Raw genomic sequence first — 23102 nt, 5'->3', positions numbered from 1 at the left:
CTTTCACACAAAAACGGCAACGTAGCACACGCGCAACAAAAACGTCCTTGAACACGTTCTCGCTTGTATCGACTCTGCGATTTTACCCTCGCGACGCGCACGCGACGACTGTACTTCGCGATGGCTGTACTTTCCGCTCTGCTTTTATCACGTGTTCTTGGAATGATTCCTTCTTGGAAGGAAACCTTTTATGAACTGGATACCGATCCTTTGGGTCACTTTTCATTCACTGTGCTATGATACGGCTCGAAGGACCAAATTATGTTCCACATCAATGGACCATAAGACGTGGGTTAGAAACGTGAAACCCGTGACACTAAAAAGTTGTTCACGATTCCCTGGCCGGATTAGTTTAGAGTGGACTGTATACGGTTGATCGATCGATGGAATACACGTGATTAACACTTAGCAAACTCTCTTTATTAGCTTTAAATTTAAATTTGATCGCGCGAACTACGAACTGAACACTTCAATGGTCGTACATAGAATGAATGGGAATAGCATCGATGAATCGGTGCTCACTCGCTAGGTAGAGAGGGATGTATGTACTCAATTTGCCTTGCCTATGTATTCGCGTTCTTATTGTTGCTATCGTGACGGATGGAACAATACCCTATTAGAATATTTTGTTTGGAAGAATTCGTTGAACAGAATTTTATTGAGATATTTCGAAAATTGCCTTATCTGAAAAAATGCCACTATATTTCGCAGCGGCTCGTTTGTGAAGACAATAACAAACCAAACAGAATTGAGCGTTCTAGTCCAATCTAGTTTGCACTTACGGTTTAAGGACTCAATGCCATTAGTATCTCACTGTTAAATTTAAAACAAAGACAAAGGCTTTATTCATGTATTTATTTTACATATTGTAATTCTACACTTTTTTCTCCTCATTTTCTAAGCATTTTTTGTTTCTGCTAAACATATTTGTTCATATAAGTAATATTTGTTGCTATTTTATTTTACTTGATGTTTAGATGAATATGTATGCTTTGTTAGCATTTTTTTTATTATCGTTCAATTAGGCTTCTCAGAATTAAAAAAAAATGACCTACAACCGAGATAAATTGAAAAAAAAACACACGGGCCTTAATAATCGTAAAAAAAATCTTCCAAAATTAACATCCCGGCCATCGTTCGGACACAAAGCAGGATCGTTTTGAACATTTTATCACTAAGAGATTATAAATGTATGAATCAAAATATTTCTCTCTTGAATATTTAATTATTCTAGGAATAGTTTTTTCCAGATTTTCTTTTCAAATTTTTATTTTATGATATATTTTTTCCGATTTTTTGTCGTTTCATAGAAACGTCATATACCAACTTTGAGCTACTATTTGGTTTATGAGCTACTATTTTTTGCAGCAGGTGATGTCCGAGCAACTTGGGAAATTTCATTAAGGTTTGTTCTGGAAAAACTACCAAGATTTCAAGAAAAATTAATCTCCCTTCATGATACTATACCCGTGCAATAACGATATAAATTCTGAGGACTATTATGTCATTTTATACGATAATAAAGAAATGCTCAATAAAAAAATCCTTATTACTAATGTCGTTTTCGTTTTTGCGGTGTAGCTACCCCGCGGACTACACTTTGTCCTATCACTGTTTTTTTTACATTTTCCGGACTATCCCGGACTACCCTTTTTCTGTCCCGGACAGTCCGCGCAAGAAACAGAGTGCAGTTTTGAAGACACCAACACATTCGCACGTATGTGTCAAAATCAAAAAAATGTGTCAAAATCGGTTTGCTTTGATTATCGTCCTTCGCGTGTCTAACATCAGGTTGAATTTTATTTATTTTATTTTGTTATTTTGTCATTTTTCAGTAAATTGGCAAATTTTTCGTACAGCAGCACAAACGCGATAAAAGACAATGGCGATAATGACCAAAACAAAAGTGACAGCTACCTCTGGTATTATACGCACACCATTGCAACTGCTCGGAAAGTGTTTTTTTAAAGCTGCAAAGCGTAGTCCGGGACGGGATAGTCCTGCCGTAAAAAAGAATTCGACATAACTGTTAATTTTCAAAAATTATCTTTGAACAGTGACATGATTACTGATGCTTAGGATTGTCATCCTTATTAAGGATCTGTATGTGAGATAAAAAGCAATTTATCATATTCGAAGACGAAATAGCTTCATAGCTATCATATAAAATATATTTTTTCTTTAAAAAAGAAAAATCTCATTTTGTAAAAAAAACCGCAGCCGAAATTTGCGACAAAATTTATTTGGACGAACTAAAATTTCTACGATGTGCAGGAATACTTCTGAAATTCCTGCGGCCAAATATAATAGCATAGCCTTTAGCCATAAGATAAAGGACAATAAAATCTATAATTGAAAAAATTGGACAGCGGCACATAGATTTAAAGTGTCCTAACGCATTACATAACAATGCAAAATTGTCGCTTATTTGTGACGTCTTTAACCACAACTTGTTCGCTTCCGTCTTCAGCATCGTTGCCATATTCTGAATCACCATCGCCAGAGACATGTGAAGCAATTTCGTTGGTGTTTGTCTTATCATCACCGCCATCCCCAGAAACCTTTGCGAGCTCTTCGCCTTTTGGGTCTTCGATCACCTCCACTTCCATTTTGCCTTCTTCACCAGAGATATTGGCAGTGGTAGTTGTTGCTTCGGCTGTTACAACGCCATCTGAGTTAGGATTATCTCCATCGAAGTTTCTTTTAGCAACCGGGGTTCTAGCCTGTAATCTAACTCGTGAAAGACGATTTTTGAGCATTGTTACTGGGCTGGCAACGATTCCTAATAATCCACTTAAATCCAATCGACCACGTTTGGGACTGTCAACGATTTCTTTCACATCTAATGCATCCGAGGTCGATTCCGGTGTCATCGCTTTACGCTTACGAGAGGATCCCGGGGCTGGAGTGCGTAAGCTGTCATTGTGAATCTCTGATCCGATAGTTACATTGAGGCTAGATGTGGAATCGTTGAGCTCGACTGATCGACGATGAGTCAATTGGATGTCTGTAAGAGGTCGCGTAGAGCGGCGACCAGAAATCGTACGCAAAGAGCGATTATAGTCAGATGCCGGCGAAGCTTCATTGGACTCTGTGACGCTTGTCTGGCCCTCACTAACAGTGCTAAGATTAACCATAGTGCTGGCATTTTTGGCAGCCTCATTAACACGGAATGGGCTGATCCGTGCTCTGGCTAATGGCCCGGTGCCATATTTGAGCAACTTGGATTTTCCACCAGTGCGCGGTGGCATTGGAGAATCTTCATACTCCGATGGCTCGACGACCAGTGATTCCATTTCTTCACCTTCTGCGGTGAAACCTTTCAAAACTTTGTCGGCGACCAGGGAATTTTCCGCCGAAGGTTTTTCTTTCTTCTTCTGATCGAGAGTTACCGGTGATGGAGGTTCTTTTGCTTTCTTAACGGTTGCATCTTTGGAGACAATGGTCTCCTGATCAGGTTGCGGTTGCTTCTGAGGTGTTGAACGTGGACTTTGCTTAACCTTTTTCTCTTTTTCATCTTCTTTTTTGGATGGCTCTGCAGCAGTTTTCATTGGGGTAGAAACATTTTCTGTAGTGTTACCGTTTGACGCCTTCTCCTTGTGAGTCCCATTCGTGCTGCCTCCATTAGTAGCGGTAACTTTTTCATTGCTATCCTTCACTGATACTTCCTTCGAGGGACTGGTGGTTTCATCCGGCAGTTTATTTATTGATAAGACCAAAGTTTGTGTTGATTCCTTGTCACCGACGATTGTAGGATCTGTCGTAGTTGGAACTACAGAAGTCTTCTCGCTCGCCTTCAACGAAAGTTTTGAGGAAGACGTTTTATTATTTCCATTGGTAGGTGACGTTGCACTGGCACCGGTGCTGAAATTCTGGTAAACCTGTGGAGTACGTCGGCCGGACGGCGGATGCTGACTTGGTTGTACCTGCAGGGACATAGCTGCTGCACTGACAAACTAATAGGATAATGCGCTGGATATGTGTGTGTCTGGAAGATAAGCAATGAGAAAAAGGACGATCAGTGTCGAAGAGAACTTTGGCATAGGTTTTGTCTGCAAATATACGCGAATATCATGATTCAGAGAAGAGTTGGTGAAATTATTCAATCTACATTATTTTCTTTAAATATATTGCTGTTATGTACATTACAATTCACAATTGTAGGATAGAGTATTAAAAATCACAAACAGCAAATCTCTCTATGCTATTTTCAATGTCGTAAAAAATCTTAGCGACTGACCTGGCAATTATATTCAACTAGTCGGTTTCATGTGCGATCACGGTAAATGTTTTTTTTTAATTAGCTTAATAAGTAAAAAGACCCCACGATTGTTGTCTGAGAACGTTGGTGCCAGTATTCTATCTCTGAATTCAGTATTGACTGCGTTGGTATCTGCCAAATATCATCAAGTGAAGAATAATGTTTGTCAAAACTCAAAGTTGATAAAGTTACAGTTTGAAACACATGGGTAATAAATATCGTGACTTTTTTTTAACAATTTCAGATGTTTAATACATAAAAAGTGAAGTAAAACAAGGTTTCAAACAGCTCAATCGTGAACTTCATGAACTTTATCAACCAATTTATTTACACACTAAAGGTTGTACGCGCAATTGTTACTATCTTTGGACGCGTTGAAATGCAAAACAGGGAAAGTCTTGCGGTCGCTAGTTACAGAGATGGTACATGTTACCTTTGTTTGGCTATGCAAAGAATGTGTTGGGAATGAAACGGTGTACGATAACATACCTGAACACTCCAGTATAGCATATGTATTGATTATGTCAAAATGGAGGAATTATACGAATAATTATGATATCTGTCTTGCGATTACTCTAGAAATGAAGAGTAATTCATTTTTCCATTTGACAAAAAAATGCACACTCTTTATCAATTTGTCGAGATTTTTCTTTGAAAAGTTATAACAGAATATAGAACGTGTTAGTTAGCCGCGTCATTGAGACGACGCCACATAGTTATTCACGAATCCATGTGGTGGTGGGCTAAAACTGACAAATTTTAAGGTGCGCTTCGGACAGCAATCCAGGTCAATACTGGATTAAAATCAAACAAATAAAGAAGAGTTTTGACAGCGGTTAGGTCAAAACTAGGTAGGCTAGTGCAATAAAGAAATTCGCTATATGTTCATAACATGTTATGGTTTTAGTAACTTTTATAATATAATTGCGCTTTTTCAACACATACAAGCGAGTCGTCCAGTTGCTTTGTTTGAAATCATCACATGCATGTATACGCATACGACCAATCAAACGTGCGAGATAAAAGATCGCAAGAGTTGGAAGGCTATGGTATATCCCAGATTATGAATTTTTTTGAATTTTATGAATTTCCCACAACTTCAAGATAATTTTCCCAAGACCATAAATTAATAACGAAATCTACCTTTTTCCCATATGTTCCCAAGAAACCTTTTACCCATATGCTTTCAAGAAAAGCCAAAGCAAAGTATTGCTTTGTTTCCCACTCACAAACCATAATTTCCAAACCACTCATGATTCCCACAAGTCCCAAAACGATTAACAAATCCTTTAATTTTCTCACCAGTCTAAAGTACATGTCCAGCAGTTATTCTGGGTCATGTTCTTTCCCAGCCAATAAATTATTTCCAACCTCACAAGTTGCTTAAAGGAGCTAATGCACTTGAGTTGCATAATGCCCTAGTGCCATAGTGAGTATCCAATTACACCCATAAGTAAATTATCCAGACCTATCCCAAGCCCAGTGCGATGTGCGCACATGGCTGAAAATAATAAATAAAATAACATTCAAGCTAACTGCGCCTGCCGCGCACGCTTGTATGTTATGTATCTCCTTTCACCAATCGTACCGGCGTTATTGAGCTGGCCCACGATTGGTTGACAATTATGTGAATAGCTATGTTTTCCCTCTCTACTTTCTACTCTTGTACTAAAATGACTAGGATTAAGGTTTTGCTGTATCTGGAAGAATAAATAAAGAACATTCTTATTTCAAACGCTAACGTGAAATGTTTGATTGTTGCAATATCCAGAAGAACGTTCCCTCGGTTTAATGTATGTTAGAATAGTTTATGGCGACCGTGCAGCGGCGCGAACGGGTGAATAAGTGAAAATAAGGAGTTAGTATCCCCGCGCGTTTGTTGCTTTTACACCACCAAGTGTGGAATAAAAATGTGTATGTGAAAATCAGTAGTTATTGTCCACGCGTGTCAATCAGTGACATCAAGCAAATGCATATAAAATTTCGAACATGAGAATGTCGTTTGCAGTTGCGATCTTTGTGAGAGAACAAAAGTGACAAGTCTAATTGTCTAAACTGAACTGAACACCCGAGTGAGAATAAAAGTGACAAGTTTAATTGCCTGAACTAAACTGAACATCCGAGTGAGAATAAATGGTGGCAAGTTTAATTGTTTAAAATGGGGAAAACGCAGTCAAAATCTGCGACAGTCCAGAACGCGGACCCCCAAGTGAACATAATTAATACGCAACAATTACATAGTGAGTCGTTGGAAACTCACGAAGTGCTGTTGTGGGTAATATTGTGCGCGACGGGCTTACAACTGTTACTTACCGCGTACAGCTTGCTAAAACAAAAAATCAACAAACGTGCTCTGAAAATTGCAAAAAGCTTGCAAGAAGTACGAGTAAATAACGTGTAATAAACTTATGTGACATGGGCTACTACCTCGCCCGAAGAAGGTAAACAGTGTAAAAAAAAAAAAAAAATTTGAAACATTTTTGATAAAAAACTTAACGGTAGCTACCTCGCCCGAAGCAGGTAAACAGTGTTTAAAAAAATATATATAAAAATAAACCAAACAAATCGTCACCATCAATGGATTCACTAGTGTACAGTTATCGAAATGTTCGCATCAGCAGCAGAGGTCAAGCTTCATCACCGATTGTCACCCAGCCTGTACGACACGACAGCAGCAGTAATGCCAGATAAGTGATACTTGTGTTTGTATAATAAATATAATAATTTAAAATTAAAAAAAAAAAAAAAAAACTGCTAGAATTTTGTGTTTGCATAATCAATATAATAATTTAAGATTAAAAATCTGTTCATGCTAAAATTTAAGCAAATGATTTTGCATCATATCGAATTTAGTTAGTAGTAGATGGAGCGGTTGAAAGAGATTGAAGCTTTCATAAACAGAGAATATCTTAATTTATATAAAAATAAAACTAGAGGAAGAACATTATCGGGCATACAAACCAAAACAATTCAACTTCAGGAATTGTTTACAGAATATAAAATCTTATTACAATCCCTACGGTATAGAATCAGAACTGAAAACTGGAATGAGGAAGTAGAAGTCTATACTAAATTAAAGGAAACATATAACAAATGCATAAATATTCTGGACAACACCCCAGTGACTCAAAGAGGGTATGATAGTGAGCCTGAAGTTACTTTGAAAAAAAACTTCTTCTGAAACCCGACATTAATGATTCGCTTTCAAGAGCAAACAGCGATAATAAATTAGCAACACCGAGTACCACTAACTCGTTCTCGAGAACGAACAGTGATATTCACTTAATAAAAAGAAAATTTAAATTAAAAATTTTAGCCAAATTAATCATTTGGTGTAAACGTGCTCATACCGCAGTATCAATGGCACTTAATATAAAAACAGCAGCCGAACTGGCTACCTTAATTCCTGCGTATGATGGAAACTCCGGAGGAGTTAAATCCTTCGTGGACGCAGTAAATTTAGTTGAGACAATAGTACCCGCTGAAAACAAAGCAGCGGCTATTCAAGTTATTTTAACTAAACTAAGTGGGAAAGCGAGAAATCTATTCGCTACAATTCCGGATGATTATGACGGAATTACCCAAGCTTTGATCAGCAATTGCAGTGAGAAAAGTACGTCAGATTCAGCTAAAAGTAATCTGAATAACCTAAAGTTAAAATCTCCAAGCGATTTGCAAAATTTTACTAAACAAGTAGATTCACTTGCTGAAAAATTGACTGAAACCTATATTACCGAAAAAATTCCGAGCGAAGTCGCAAAGAAAATGTCTCAAAAAGCTGCTATCCAAACATTGGTAGCGAATGCTTCAAACTCAAAGACAAAAATAATGTTAAAAGTAGGTAAATTCACCAATCTCCAGGAAGCCATTTATATAATGGTGGAGAATGAAAATGTTACTACGTCAACATCGAACGCAGTGGTACTAAACGTCACGAGTAACAGAAATAGATATCAAAACAATAACGTGAACAGGATACCGCAGAGGAATAATAATCAAAGAACTAATTTCAACAATCGATATCAACCACGATTCCCACTTAATAACTATAGAAATCATAGCAATCATAACAACCAATACAATCAACAGCAGAACAATAGAAACTTTAATCGGTTTAATAGAGGTTTTAATCAAAATTACAACCAAAACCGTCAGTTTAACCCGAATAGAAATTTCGAAGCTGCAAGAATGTTTTTCGCAAGACAGCAAAACATTCCGCAACTACCGAGCAATATTCCAACTCAACATCAAGAACGCTTAGTTAATCCCTGCTATGCTCAAGTAGCAACGGGATCCAATCAACCAAACAGTCAGCAAAACGCTAATAACCAACAGTTAGCAATACCACAAAATGGATTTTCCAATCCAAATTATTTTTTTGGCCAACAGTAACAATTGATCCTAGACGTCGACTAACTAGTCAGTTGTTACCAACCGCCACACCGATATTGACAATTAATTTAAATGCATCAAACTTTATCCAGGTCAAAGTGCACATGACCGGGAATACAATTTGTAATTTAATCATTGATACTGGAGCTGATATATCGTTATTTAAAGCGCGTAATATCAACCCAGATCAATCTGTAAATATTAATAATAAAATAAAATTAGTTGGTATTACAGAAAATAGCGTAGAGACTTTAGGCTTAGTTAACACCGCACTATGCTTTAACAATAGCCTAGTTTTGAACCATAATTTTCATTTAGTTACGCCCGATTTACCTATTCAAGCGGATGGTATTTTAGGACGTGACTTCTTGATTAATTATAAATGTATTGTAGATTATGAATATTGGCTACTTACATTTAACATAGAAAATATACAGATAGCAATACCCATTGAAGATAATTTAAACGACGGCTTTATGTTACCAAGCCGTAGCGAAGTTATCAGAAGAGTCCCACATTTAAGAATCTCAGAAGACATGGTAGTTCATTCTGAAGAGATTTATCCAGGAGTATTTTGTGGAAACTCCATTATTTCAGCAATAAAACCTTACGTTAAGTTTATAAATACTAATAATGAACCATTGTATATAGCTTATTCTCAATTTAAACCTACGTTAAGTCGTTTAACTGACTATGTTATTCTTAACGTGAATAAAAACAAACGTCAGCATGAAAGTAGATGTGAACAAATTTTAAATAACATTAACATGGAAAAAATTCCGCAATATGCTAAAGAAAAATTTATGAATTTAATTAATAACTACCAAGATATTTTCTGTTTACCAGAGGAAGTGGTTTCGCAGAATAATTTTTATTCTCAGAACATTGTTCTTAATGACAATGTTCCAGTATACATTCCTAATTATAAGACAATTCATGCACAGCATGACGAGATTGACAAACAGGTGAACAAAATGTTAGAGAGCAACATAATTGAGCCCTCAGTATCTTCATATAACTCTCCAATTTTACTGGTGCCAAAGAAGTCTAATGACAATGAAAAAAAATGGCACTTGGTGGTCGATTTTAGACAACTCAACAAAAAGATTTTAGCGGATAAATTCCCGCTACCGAGAATTGATGACATCTTAGATCAACTCGGTAGAGCAAAGTATTTTTCAACTCTAGATCTCATGTCAGGTTTTCATCAAATACCGCTAGACAATGAATCTAGAAAATTCACCGCCTTTTCAACAAAAAATGGTCATTATCAGTTCACAAGATTACCTTTCGGACTAAATATAAGCCCGAATAGTTTTCAACGAATGATGACAATAGCCATGGCAGGTTTGACGCCAGAGTTAGCATTCATTTATATTGATGACATTGTAATAATTGGTTGTTCAGTTAATCATCATCTTTCAAACCTAACTCAAGTTTTTGAACGTTTGAGATACTATAATCTGAAACTTAATGCACAAAAATGTAATTTTTTCAGTACAGAAGTGACATATTTAGGTCATAAGATTACTGATCAAGGTATGTTACCAGATGATTCCAAATTTAAAGCTGTGTTGAATTATCCAGTACCATCAAATGCAGACGAAGTTAGAAGATTCGTTGCATTCTGTAATTATTATAGGAAATTTGTGCCAAATTTCGCAACGTTGGCATATCCTTTAAATCAGTTGTTAAAGAAAAATACGACGTTCGTTTGGACTGAGAAATGTCAAATTGCATTTGACAGTTTGAGAAATATTTTAATATCACCAACATTGTTACAATATCCCGATTTTTCAAAGGAATTTATACTGACGACAGATGCTTCAGACGTTGGATGTGGAGCAGTTCTGTCTCAACAAACGCAAAATGGAAATTTACCAATCGCTTTTGCAAGTAAAGCATTTATTCAAGCAGAGAAAAATAAACCTGTTATTGGGCCATTAATTATTTCAAGCCTTACTTGTATGGAAGAAAATTCACAGTTCGGACAGATCATAGACCTTTGGTTTATCTGTTTGGAATGAAAAATCCTACTTCTAAATTGACCAGAATGCGTCTCGATTTAGAAGAATATGACTTCACAATAGAATACATTCCAGGAAAAGGAAATGTAGGAGCTGATGCGTTGTCTAGAATAATTACAACCTCAGACGAGTTAAAGAATATAAATATATTAAAAGTAAATACGAGATCTATGACTAGAGAGACTCGAAAGAATAAAATAAATGATATTATTACGGGTGAACGGGAGTCGACGCCAGAAGAGATTGATCACCTCTCCGCGTACTCGACTAACAACCCCTCTGAAACAAATAAATTACTTAAATTAGAAACAATTGTAGTCGCAAATGAATTAAAGTTTATAATCAAGAAAAATAGTAAAATTGTTGCACAAGTGCATCAACAGTTAAATAACGGAAGTCAAATTTTAGAATCTGCTCTTCTGAAATTAGAGGATATCATGGTAAAAATGAATCAAGGAAAAATAGCGCTGTCGACTAACGACGAAATATTCAAAATGATTACTGTCGAAAATTTCAAAAATATAGCCAATACACTAGTGTATTCTATACAAATTATAATTTATAAACCACCAATGATGGTTACAAAAAAGGAAGTAATACAGAAAATATTACACGATTATCATTACACACCTACAGGAGGACACGTAGGACAACATAGACTATATCTTCAAATAAGGGAAGTTTACAAATGGAATAATATGAAAAGATCGATTGCAGAATTCATCAAGGCCTGTGAATTATGCAAACGAAACAAACTCATAAAGCATACAAAAGAAAAACAAATAGTAACTACAACTCCATCATTCCCATTTGAAATTATATCAATAGATACAGTTGGTCCGTTACCTAAAAGTAATAATAACAATAGATACGCAGTGACTATTCAATGCGATCTAACAAAATACGTTGTATTAATACCAGTACCAACCAAAGAAGCAAATGTTATCGCTAAAGCGTTGGTTAATGATTTCATACTAACATATGGAACATTTTTAACTTTAAGATCCGATCAAGGAACAGAATATAATAATGAAGTCTTTGATCAGATCTGCAAAATATTACATATCAAACAAAAATTTAGTACAGCTTATCATCCTCAGACAATCGGAGCGCTCGAGAGAAATCACAGATGTTTAAATGAATACCTGAGATCTTTCGTTAACGAGCATCAATCTGATTGGGATGAATGGTTGAAATTTTACGCTTTTAACTACAATACTACTCCACACACAGATCATGGATTTTCTCCACATGAACTTGTTTTTGGAGTTAAAGCTAAATTACCACAAGAAATTTTCAAACAAGGAATAGAACCAGTTTACAACTTTGAACAATATAGTAAAGAATTAAAATATAAAATACAAAAATCGAACGAAATTGCAAAAAATAAATTGATTGAACAGAAAGTAAAACGAACAATTTCAACAGAAATAGGTACAAACCCGATCCAATTAAAAATAAATGATACGGTTTATCTAAAAATTGAAAATAGAAGAAAACTAGATCCATTTTATGAAGGTCCATATATAGTAGAAGAACTTTTAGATCCAAATTGCAAAATAAAAAACATTAATTCAAACCATTTAATACTAGTTCACAAAAACCGTTTAATAAAAACTTAAATTTCATATTACATTTCAAATTACATGTATTCAAATATTTCCAAGATATTATATACTCAGATAGCATATATAAATTAAAATCATTTTCATGTATTTTAATTCAAATAAGTAATCAAACGATGTCAAAAGCACAGTATTAATGATCATTCAATGTAATAAAATTCAAATACCGTTTGTAAGAGAAAACATAGCACATCCTATTTTTCAAATTACTCCAAAGTGTTGACAACAATAAATGGTTTCATTTCAATTTCACCATTTATGTTCCTCTTGGAGGGATGGTATGGTATATCCCAGATTATGAATTTTTTTGAATTTTATGAATTTCCCACAACTTCAAGATAATTTTCCCAAGACCATAAATTAATAACGAAATCTACCTTTTTCCCATATGTTCCCAAGAAACCTTTTACCCATATGCTTTCAAGAAAAGCCAAAGCAAAGTATTGCTTTGTTTCCCACTCACAAACCATAATTTCCAAACCACTCATGATTCCCACAAGTCCCAAAACGATTAACAAATCCTTTAATTTTCTCACCAGTCTAAAGTACATGTCCAGCAGTTATTCTGGGTCATGTTCTTTCCCAGCCAATAAATTATTTCCAACCTCACAAGTTGCTTAAAGGAGCTAATGCACTTGAGTTGCATAATGCCCTAGTGCCATAGTGAGTATCCAATTACACCCATAAGTAAATTATCCAGACCTATCCCAAGCCCAGTGCGATGTGCGCACATGGCTGAAAATAATAAATAAAATAACATTCAAGCTAACTGCGCCTGCCGCGCACGCTTGTATGTTATGTATCTCCTTTCACCAATCGTACCGGCGTTATTGAGCTGGCCCACGATTGGTTGACAATTATGTGAATAGCTATGTTTTCCCTCTCTACTTTCTACTCTTGTACTAAAATGACTAGGATTAAGGTTTTGCTGTATCTGGAAGAATAAATAAAGAACATTCTTATTTCAAACGCTAACGTGAAATGTTTGATTGTTGCAATATCCAGAAGAACGTTCCCTCGGTTTAATGTATGTTAGAATAGTTTAAGGCAGAGTTATGCTACATTTTTTATTTAACCTTAATATATTGTGTACTGCTTTTTTTTGTCTATTTCACTTGTATACAATTGCAAAACAACTCGAGATTTTTTTGTGAGAGCTTATTCTGACTCACTTAAATTTGCCGGCTTGCCGGTGGTAATGAACCGGCTGAAAGCACACCCAGAGAAAATGAAATTCATACAGAGAAACACCTCTTACATTCACCATTCACGCTGTCTACGGACGCTATCGCTCAGTTTACTATGCTAGTGCGGGTTACCCATACCATTATAATTAAGCATTCATTGTGACTACGTGATGTGATGACGGTTGTGCGGGAAGATTGATGATTAGCCTTTTCGGAGAGCGAATATAGAGGAATGTCGCTGCTAATCAATTCATCAACACATACTACGAAATGAATCCGACAAAACATTGAAAGAATATGGTTTTCATCATATCCTTCTGTGTATTTTTGTTATACATTTTTGTTATTGTAACGTAGACCAATATTATTTAAAACAACTCGAAAAGTTAGAATCAGCAAACTTTCAAATAAATATTTGCGCTTCACAATTTGATCTGGTTAGCATATTTTCCGACCAAAGACAAAAACACTGCAAAATATTGTAGTTTTAAAGCTGTTGCTAATGAACAAGCTAAAACTACTGCTGTCTTTTTTACATCTTACACACAATCGTGGCCTTTTTGCTGAGCGCAACTTTTTCATTTGATACTGATCAAGAATACGGCATAGTCATCGCTGCGCACAGCAATTCATCCAACGGTCCAAGCGAGTGACACTGATATCCGATGATACTTTGCCTCCCAAGACCTACCTGCTGTTGCCTTCTTCGTACTCTGCCTAGCAAAAAAGGTATTTATTTATAAACTCGAACCGATTGCCGAACGTCAACTTGTCGAGCATTTGGCAATTATTCTGCGTCTCCCCTATATACGTGGTCCATTATCTGTCTTAAGGGCGTAACATCAAACGATTACAAAAATCACTATACCACTCAATGTTCAAGAAAACTTGTTCATTGACATGCTGTGAACGCAGCTCGGTGAACACGGCTTAAGGGGGACCCTACTCTAGAAGGTCGAAAAATCATGAATTTTCAAATTTTTTTTTTTGGCTGTCTAGAGTAAAGTGAAGTGTTTGGCTATTTTGGCTATTGATTAAGATATTTGAAGATGTATTTTCCATGTCGTGAATGTAAATATAGTGAGTATTACACTGTTGGCAGCTGGGAACGTGGATGCTCTCTCTAAATCAGTACCTAACTGGTGGTAAGTTTTTCTCAGCATCTAGTAGACCGATCGGGCTGAAATTTTTTTTCAGTATATAGAAACATTATCTTGTTACGTAGCCGTTTATGAAAATTTCAAAAATTGCCAAAATGGCGGCCATTTTAATAAAAAAATTGTTTTTTTTTTCATGAAAAATCACTATTTAAAAAATCATAAAACATTGAAAAACTCAGATATCAAAAAACGGCTACGTAACAAGTTAGACAATCCATTTTTACATGTTAAAAAAAATTCAGCAAAATCGATTCAGTAGATGCTGAGAAAAATTTACCACCAGTTGAAAAAACATGGTTTCGAGAGAAACGCTGCTTACAGCGTAATCCTCACTATATTTGTCTCCAGAACGTGCAAAATATATCTTCAAATATACCTTAATCAATAGCCACAATATCCGAACACATCACTCTACTCTAAGCATCCGAAAAAAAAATACGAAAATTTATTATTTTTCGACTTTTCAGAGTAGGGTCCCCCCTTAAGTAGTAATTGGCCGGTAAATGATAGTAGAATCGTGTTCGGATTTCTTTCCATTCAGGCAACTGAATGTGTGTGATTGATAAATAAAACAAACATTACGGTCTGTTACACTTTTTTCGGTAGTTTTATTGGCGTGCTTCATTCTGCTATTTCTGTCCTGTAGCGAAAGTTTGAGCCAGGTTGAATGGAATAAGAGAAAAATACGAAGTATGAATTGATAACGAAATTAAACAAATGGAGTTGATTGCGATCTTCATGTCGGAGTTACAAGTTTTTTATTACATGCAATAGATAATTAATTGCTATGGGATAAATAGCAAATTCGCTAAGTGGCTGTGGAACGAAAAGGTAAAATTGATTTGATTGTAAACCAGAATAAGGCCGTAAGCCCGTTAGACTTTGAGACGATCCTGCCATTCCCATAGACGAGTGGTTGATGGGCACTCTTGAATGATAGGTTCGCGTCCAGATATTTTTCAACTTGAAGTGCCCTTTTGTAATATAATTTATATTAATAGTGTTTAAAACATTATAGGAAGATAAAGTTACATCTTTGTTGTGTATCAACAAACAGGTAGTTTAAGCTTTTTCTGCTGACCAAGATCTATGTGTTGTATAATATCTCAAATGCATAAATAGTCCAGCTCGAATCAACATAGAAATGAACCGTTTTCGTTATCGTTATTTTGATATGTTAAGTTGATAAATTGTCCTAGACCACGTTTAACTGTCTAAATCAGAAGTTTCCAGCATTTTTTCAAGCTAAAGCATTTAGAGAAGCACTTGCTTTTTTGCACCAAAGAGTAAACTGAGGAAGGTTTTTCATTGATTCACGGTCGCTCTAAAGAAGAACAATTCCTAAAACGCGAAGTATTATTACAGCATGGAATTCATGTTTTGCAGGAGCATTATTACTGCAGGGTAGCGAAAAAGTTTTCAAAGTCAAATTCCCTGATTTTCCCTGAAATATAACATTAATTTCCCTGATATTTTCCAGCATTCAGCACAAAAAAGTGCAACGTGGATGAACGCACCTCTGGAATCCCAGGGAAAAAGTATTTATTCCGATATAAAACCGAACCGAGGAAATCCCGAAATAGCCTTTCATGCTACAAAAATCAGTTTTTGCGCTAAAGAGCCGTTCAAAAAAGAGTCGCGTCTCGGATAAAATTGTTTTCCCTGATTATTTTTTCAGTTTACTCGATATTTAATGATTTCCCTGATCGGAAAATGGATTCCCTGACATTCCCTGACTTTCCAGGTTTTCGCCAACCTGTACTGGTTCAATATGCCGTGCAGTGGAGCTTTTCAAAAGGTTCTAAGTAACATTAAGAGACGCTCTTTGTTTACTTTCGTTTGAGCGATTTTCACATTTTCATAGTGCTATTTGCATAGAAATCTATGAATTTGTACCAAGAAATCGTTGAAAACATTTATCGTGACGCTGTAATTAATGAGAGTGAGAGAGAAGAAGATCTCTCATTGTTATTTAGGTCATTTTGGTTCATGTTATAAAGTGCCAATAAAATTTATGTAAAAAATTACCTTCGAATTCCATTAAACATCGAGATCTGCTACTATTATCTAAAAAAATTTCTACAGGAAAATCGACTTTCAAGTTTGCTGAGCCGAGTCCGTATTAAGGATAAAATGTTTTTAGATCCAAAAGTTTTATTCAGGGTGGCCACTCAAAACCCGAAATTAAATTCCCGGTTTTCTCCCGGTTTGTTCAAATATTTTCCTGGTTAATTGTACTTTTGAATTCTGTAGTTTTCCATGCAGTTAAGGAATAAAAAAGCGTGACTTTCGATTTACATCTCAATATGCTCTAAGTCACTTCTTGACGTGTTCAGCCTTATTGGAATCAAGAGATATAGTTGCAAAAAATCGAAAAATGCGACGGATGTCACCTTTCCGAGAGGAGATGTCTACAAGTATCTTATAAACAACGCATATAATACTCATTACCGAGGAATTTTAGGCCAAATTAAGTTTGAAGGGATCGTTTTTACCTCAACCAGATAAGATTCAATATATAAAAGAGTAATATATAAAAGAGTATTTTCATAACACTTAAAACACGTTACTCCAGCAGCTCACGCATCTCCTCATCAATATCAATTTCGTGTCCTCTTCCGGCAACCTGTACTGTTATCGTACACCAAGCGCTGCGCTACAAGACTGTCTTTTTCCAAATTCATGACTACGCACTCCTTGTTCACGGAGAAACCTTGCTCTAACGTGGCATTGCCATGCGATAGAATCAGAATCTTCTTAATAAACACAGTAAAGTTAGGAAGTTTCTTGCCTGAAGCAGCTATCAGATCTCTACAAAAAGTATCAAGGTAGGAAGTCAGCAATGTCTTCGTCGAATGCATACTCAATAGTTGTGAGTATTCTTGGCGACATCTATCAGCTACAGTTCCCGCGAGATTATCGTTGCTCTGGGCAAAATTCGAGCCATTTGAATGCTACTTCCGGGGAGCTTACCATGGTCAAGTTAGCTTCCAAGAGAAAGATGAATAAAAACAAAAAAAAACTGTTTTATGCACTGTAAGATATGTCAGCCATCTTTTCCGGGTCACAGGACTAGTCTTTTTTGGTTAAGTATTCGAGGAAACTTACTTAAGAAATTTTGGTCTTGTGATCGCCATGAGATGGCTGCAAAAAATGGGTTTGTATGGCACAATCCCACCTCCACTGTCACAATCTCACCCCGGCTTGTAATGTTCAGTGAAATTCCCGATTTTTTCCCGGTTTTTCCCGGTTCCAAACGATTCCATTTGTTTTCCCGGTTCTCCCGGTTGGGTGGCCACCCTGTTTATTTGATTGGTATAGTAGCTTCTACAAAGTTGTAGATAATAAACTTGTCCCTAAAAAACACAAAAATATGCTGAAACAGAAAAAACTTCAAGATAGTTTTTACTTTATTTATTTCTTCCAATTGTAGGCAGCCATCAATATTTAGCTAATAGTTTCAACATACACTAAGGTCGCTTTCTACGCGGTTTTTTTACGCGGCTTTTTTACGCGTTTTTTCCGCGGTTTCCGGAATTTACGTGTTTTTTTTTACGCGGATTCCGGAATTTACGCGATATTTTTTTTGCTCGGATTTCGGTTTATATTCACTCGGATTGCAAAACGCCGGTGTTTTTTTACGCGGATTCCGGAATTTACGCGGTTTTTTACGCGGATTCCGGAATTTACGCGGTTTTATTTTACGTGGCACGTATCCCCCGCGTAAAAAGCGACCTTAGTGTATTTGATTTGTAATATTTGTTTTTTTCATTCATTTTTTTCGTTACACCGCAAGATACATTTTTATGGAAAGAAAAAGTATCTACAATTTGCCGAAGACAAACTGTTCTGGCTCTAATTTGATTTTAGGAAAATTTCAAATTTCTTTTTTTATTTCAAAAACAAAAAAAAAGTTCAGTTTTGTCATTCTCGCGATGCTAACCTCACCGGAAATCAGAAATGCAAACATTTAGGATACCAGTTGCCTATTAACTCGAATCGCGGCGTCAATTCTATGACAATTGTTTACGGTTCACTGATTTACTACTAACATAGCAGGGTTGTATTGATAATGCAGGGCACGCCCGCGAAACAGCAATAAGAATCGACTTACTCTGTCCATACGACCAGGGGCGACTCGTGGCTTTTGAACCTAGCTGTTCAACTACAAATTTTGAAAATCGCAGTTTGAGGAAGTAATCACAATCATGTCCGCGTAATCACGCAAGTCTATTCTATTTGTTACTATTTGAAAGTGAAACTAAAAACCAATAAAATATTAATATAAATTTGCGATTGAAATATATTTTTTGCATGGCGTTCCCGTGTGCAATGCACAGGTTGCACTTATGGACGAGTCGCCCCTGCGAAGTTGCATTATTATTTTGGGGAATCGGGGTCAATATTTCTAGTAGAACGACCACGCAACGTATATCAAACTTTCTGTATTTAGAAAACAATTTTTATCACGCTGTTTTTTTTTTGTTCAAGATTGTGGTCGCGTGGCTTTCAAAACAAGTTCAACTGAAATCGCTGTCACAGGCGATATCTGATCCTAGACCTATTAGAACGTGTAGTTCGTACACAAACTATAATACATGTAGGATAACAGAAATAAAATGTCTAACGAAAACAGGTTTTCTAACATAGCTTCTTGATTTCCATTGTATCAAATTCCACTTGCTCGTCATTATTGCTATGCAGTTCTGACTACAGAATTCACGATACTGCAAGTTTTGGATTGAACATGGAGTCAATATTTTCGCTCTCATTTTTGTTTCAGATTTGTATTTGAAAAAAAGAAAGTTGGGTTGTATTAAATAAAATGAAGAATGTATTTGTACAATCTGCGCAAGTTTACTTTTAAAAAGATATGCATCACAAGTTTGGGAAACAGTTTAACAATCGATCGAGATTTATTTAATGTTTAGAATTCGTTAATGCATTAGAAAACGACACTTCTTCGTTACCTACACTTTTTACAGCATGCCGCCTAAGAAACGCGTAATCTTCTTTCAAAAAATAAACAATGTTATGTTCAATGTATTCAAAACATTTCTGCTTCATCTGAAATATGGTATTATAATTTCATCGCATATTGGGTGATTAAACCACTGCTTCTCATGAGACTGGTCGTTTAATGACCTATACATAGTGTTGCAGAAACATAAAACTTTCTTTTTTCTTTCTTCGCGATTTCATACATCGCGTCGTTGAAAACTGTTAAAGCTGCTATAACAGGTTACTAACTTAAATCATTTGAAACATTTCCTTAAAGGCAGGGTTCTCATAGCAGTTTTGGAGAAACACCTATAGCAAAAATTTATCACGGGTGTTTTCAAAATCTTTATTTTATTTGTGATAAAGCTTAAAATTATATAAACTTCTCTAGAAAGTTAATAGTTATTATTGGTTCGGAGCCAAAACATGACATGCTGAAAAGCTTCCCTGGTAAACGTTGTAGAACGGGGAACAATGTAAAAGAATCTCAAACACATTTGCTCTTGATAAATCGTAATCAGGCATTTGAAACATCCCTCCCTAAGCAATTTATTCTACTACCTGTTTTGACTTTTTCTACCATATTCACTGATTCCATCTTGGCAGCATATCAGATTTTCTCAAGCCGAGTTTGTTTCGGCAGCGGTGCTATAACGGTGCAGCACATCTACCCTAAATTGTGTTTAATTTTGGTTTTCGAGTTACACCAGAACTACACTGTTTTTGCACTGCATGAAAATGCAGTGCAAAAACAAATTTCAAACGAAAAATAGGACAACTACACGTACTAATGCAACAACACTAAAAATATTCGTTTTCAGCTGAAAACGATACAGCACCGCCAAAAAACGAATTCGACATCAATCTTTATGTTTGCCACTGTCTGTGGACGCCATTTTCGAATGGAACGTGCCATCCTTTTTCCACTACCGTTGAAATCCCGGAAGTTTTCTACCGATCTCTGCCTATTGCCGGTTTTGAACCCATCCCAACATAACTATTTCAAATATCCGAGATCGCACATCGTACACTAAAAATGAACCTAAACCGCGCGCGTTTTCCTGCCAAATATGTAAAAAATACAATACCTTTTTATTGCCTCTCTCTTGATTAGTTTTGCTTGCCCTATTCTCCTGATTGATTCCTTCCAAAAGTGCAATATTCTATCGGTTTCTTCGTTTTTTAACGACGTTGTTATATAATTCACCACTTATCCAATTACGGATTACAAAATTCACTTAGAATATTTGAAACGCTGCACTACATGCATACTATTTCACTGAACACCAGCGATTGTTACTACTAGAAACGACCACCAAAAGCAGAAAAAAGGCAAAACAACTTTTCCACAGCGATACACGTTCAATCAACGAACAAACCGAAAGGATCGACGCTCACAACTAGGGATGGGAAACCTATCGATAATTATCGATAATATCGATAGTTGCCGGCTATCGATAGAATCGTTAAGCTTTCAGCGTTATCGATAGCTATTGATAATTCTCTCGCGGTGGCATGCATACTCCACAATGATGCCAGAACTGAAAACAATAAATTGACCTTGCCAGTTTTGAAAGACACTTTGATGCTTGTTCGCTCTCACACGAAATCCTTTTTAAAATTGTTAGAAAATTGAAAGATAATCATTTTCGCTCATTTTAACTCGTACGGACAACGGCGAAATTTCGCATAAGTGTGAACGATATGTGCGAATAAACTATTAAATATTGTTCCTGTCCACAACGTAAGCAACATTTTGTTGTTTTTCTGCATCTGCTTCTAGCTGTCAAACTATCGATAATTATCGATAGTTATCGATAGAATTGGGAAATTATCGATAGTTATCGATAGCGATTTTAGTCGATATTTCCCATCCCTACTCACAACACAACTGAAACTCGAAACAAAATTCGGCGGATACTCTCCGACGGGCGATTCTCTTTCGGCGAAATTTGTGCAGTGATGTCAAAAATATATTCTTTTTCTACTTTTGTTCAATAAATCAGAGATGCCAGGTAGTATTGTTGATTCGGGACTACGAAGTACTGCCTTCCCGAAAAAAAATTTGCATGTAAATAGATCTCCACCACATACATAAGACATACGTAACACTCAGGAAGAAATCTTCCATAAAAATTTGGTACAAAATGAACTACTCGAATAGTACCACACCCTGAATAAAATCACTGTTTGAGTTATTTTTGAAGGCAGTGCCCCAGCGCAGCTCTGCATTTGTCTCGTTCCTACTCGAAAAATGCTGTATTGATTTTGTAAATAACTTTTTGACAGTTCCTTATGGGATTTTTTTTTGGGGCTCGATAAGGCCGAGAAAAAGAAAATTCATTTTGTTCATTATTTATCGCGCAGTTTGACAGGGCGAGGTACGGGGTACTATGGGGCAACGTGTACCAGAAAAAAACGCCAGTGTTACGTATGTCTTATGCATGTGTCTCCACTATTAGTCAATGAAGCGAAATCACCATGCAATGTGGTTCACTTTCCGCAATTATTATAAATAAAAAAAAAATATCCCTTGTGCACTGTTTGGCTAGGTTTAACTACTCAGCGAGGCAGTGCATAGTAGATCAGAAACATTCGATATATAAGGAGACTTTGAAAAAAATCTGCAGAAACCGTGAAAAAACTGCAAATATCTGCAAATCAATAAAAATCTGCACACGGACTCCAAAAATCTGCGTTTTGCAGACAAATCTGCACATTTGGTATCCCTGCCGTCAACGCGAATTCCTGATGTTACTAAAAACTTCGTTTGAGTCAGGCATGCGTTACAACAAGAAGATAGTTACACCACATACATAAGACATACGTAACACTCAGGAATAAATCTTCCAAAAAAGTTGGTACAAAATGAACTACTCGAATGGTACCGCACTCTGAACGAACTCACTGTTTAAGTTGTTTTTGAAGGCAGCGTACCTGCGCAGCCTTGCGTTTGTCTCGTTCCCACTCAAAAAATGCTGCATTGATTTTGTAAATAACTTTTTGACAGTTCCTCATGGGATTTTCTTTGGGGCTCGATAAAGCCAAGAAAAAGAAAATTCATTTTGTTCATTATTTATCGAGCAGTTGGACAGGACAAGGTACAGAGTACTATGGGGCAACGTGGTAAGTTTATGGAGGTTGTGTACCTTCGCAGCCCTGCATTTGTCTCGTTCCCATTCGAAAAATGCAGCATTGATTTTGTACACAACTGTTTGACAGTTTCGTAAGGGATTTTGTTGAGGGCTCGAGTAGAGCCGCGATTAATAAAAATTCATTCCGTTCATTTTCGTCGAGCAGTTCATATTGGTGTTGGTACCGGGTGATGTGGGGCAAAGAGTACCAAAAACAAATCGCCAGTGTTACGTATGTCTAAGTATGTGTTAATATCAAGTTCCGTCATTTTTCAGTAAATTTGCAAATTTTTCGTACAGTAGCAAAAACGCGAC

General features: G+C 36.2%; 1 protein-coding gene across 1 annotated transcript; it reads right to left on the bottom strand.

Moving 5' to 3' along the window:
* Nucleotides 1-836: 836 nt before the first annotated feature.
* On the bottom strand, nt 837-21063 carry LOC129729667 (mucin-2-like). Its single transcript, XM_055688413.1, has 2 exons — nt 20742-21063; nt 837-3988 (listed from the first exon to the last, which is right to left on the bottom strand). Exon 2 carries the CDS (start codon nt 3936-3938, stop codon nt 2400-2402), a length of 1539 nt encoding a protein of 512 aa, XP_055544388.1. The 5' UTR covers nt 3939-3988; nt 20742-21063; the 3' UTR covers nt 837-2399.
* Nucleotides 21064-23102: the final 2039 nt, after the last annotated feature.

Source organism: Wyeomyia smithii, chromosome 1 (genome assembly GCF_029784165.1).
Source record: "Wyeomyia smithii strain HCP4-BCI-WySm-NY-G18 chromosome 1, ASM2978416v1, whole genome shotgun sequence".
Lineage (NCBI taxonomy): Eukaryota > Metazoa > Arthropoda > Insecta > Diptera > Culicidae > Wyeomyia > Wyeomyia smithii.
This window is presented reverse-complemented; position numbering and strand designations above follow the sequence as displayed.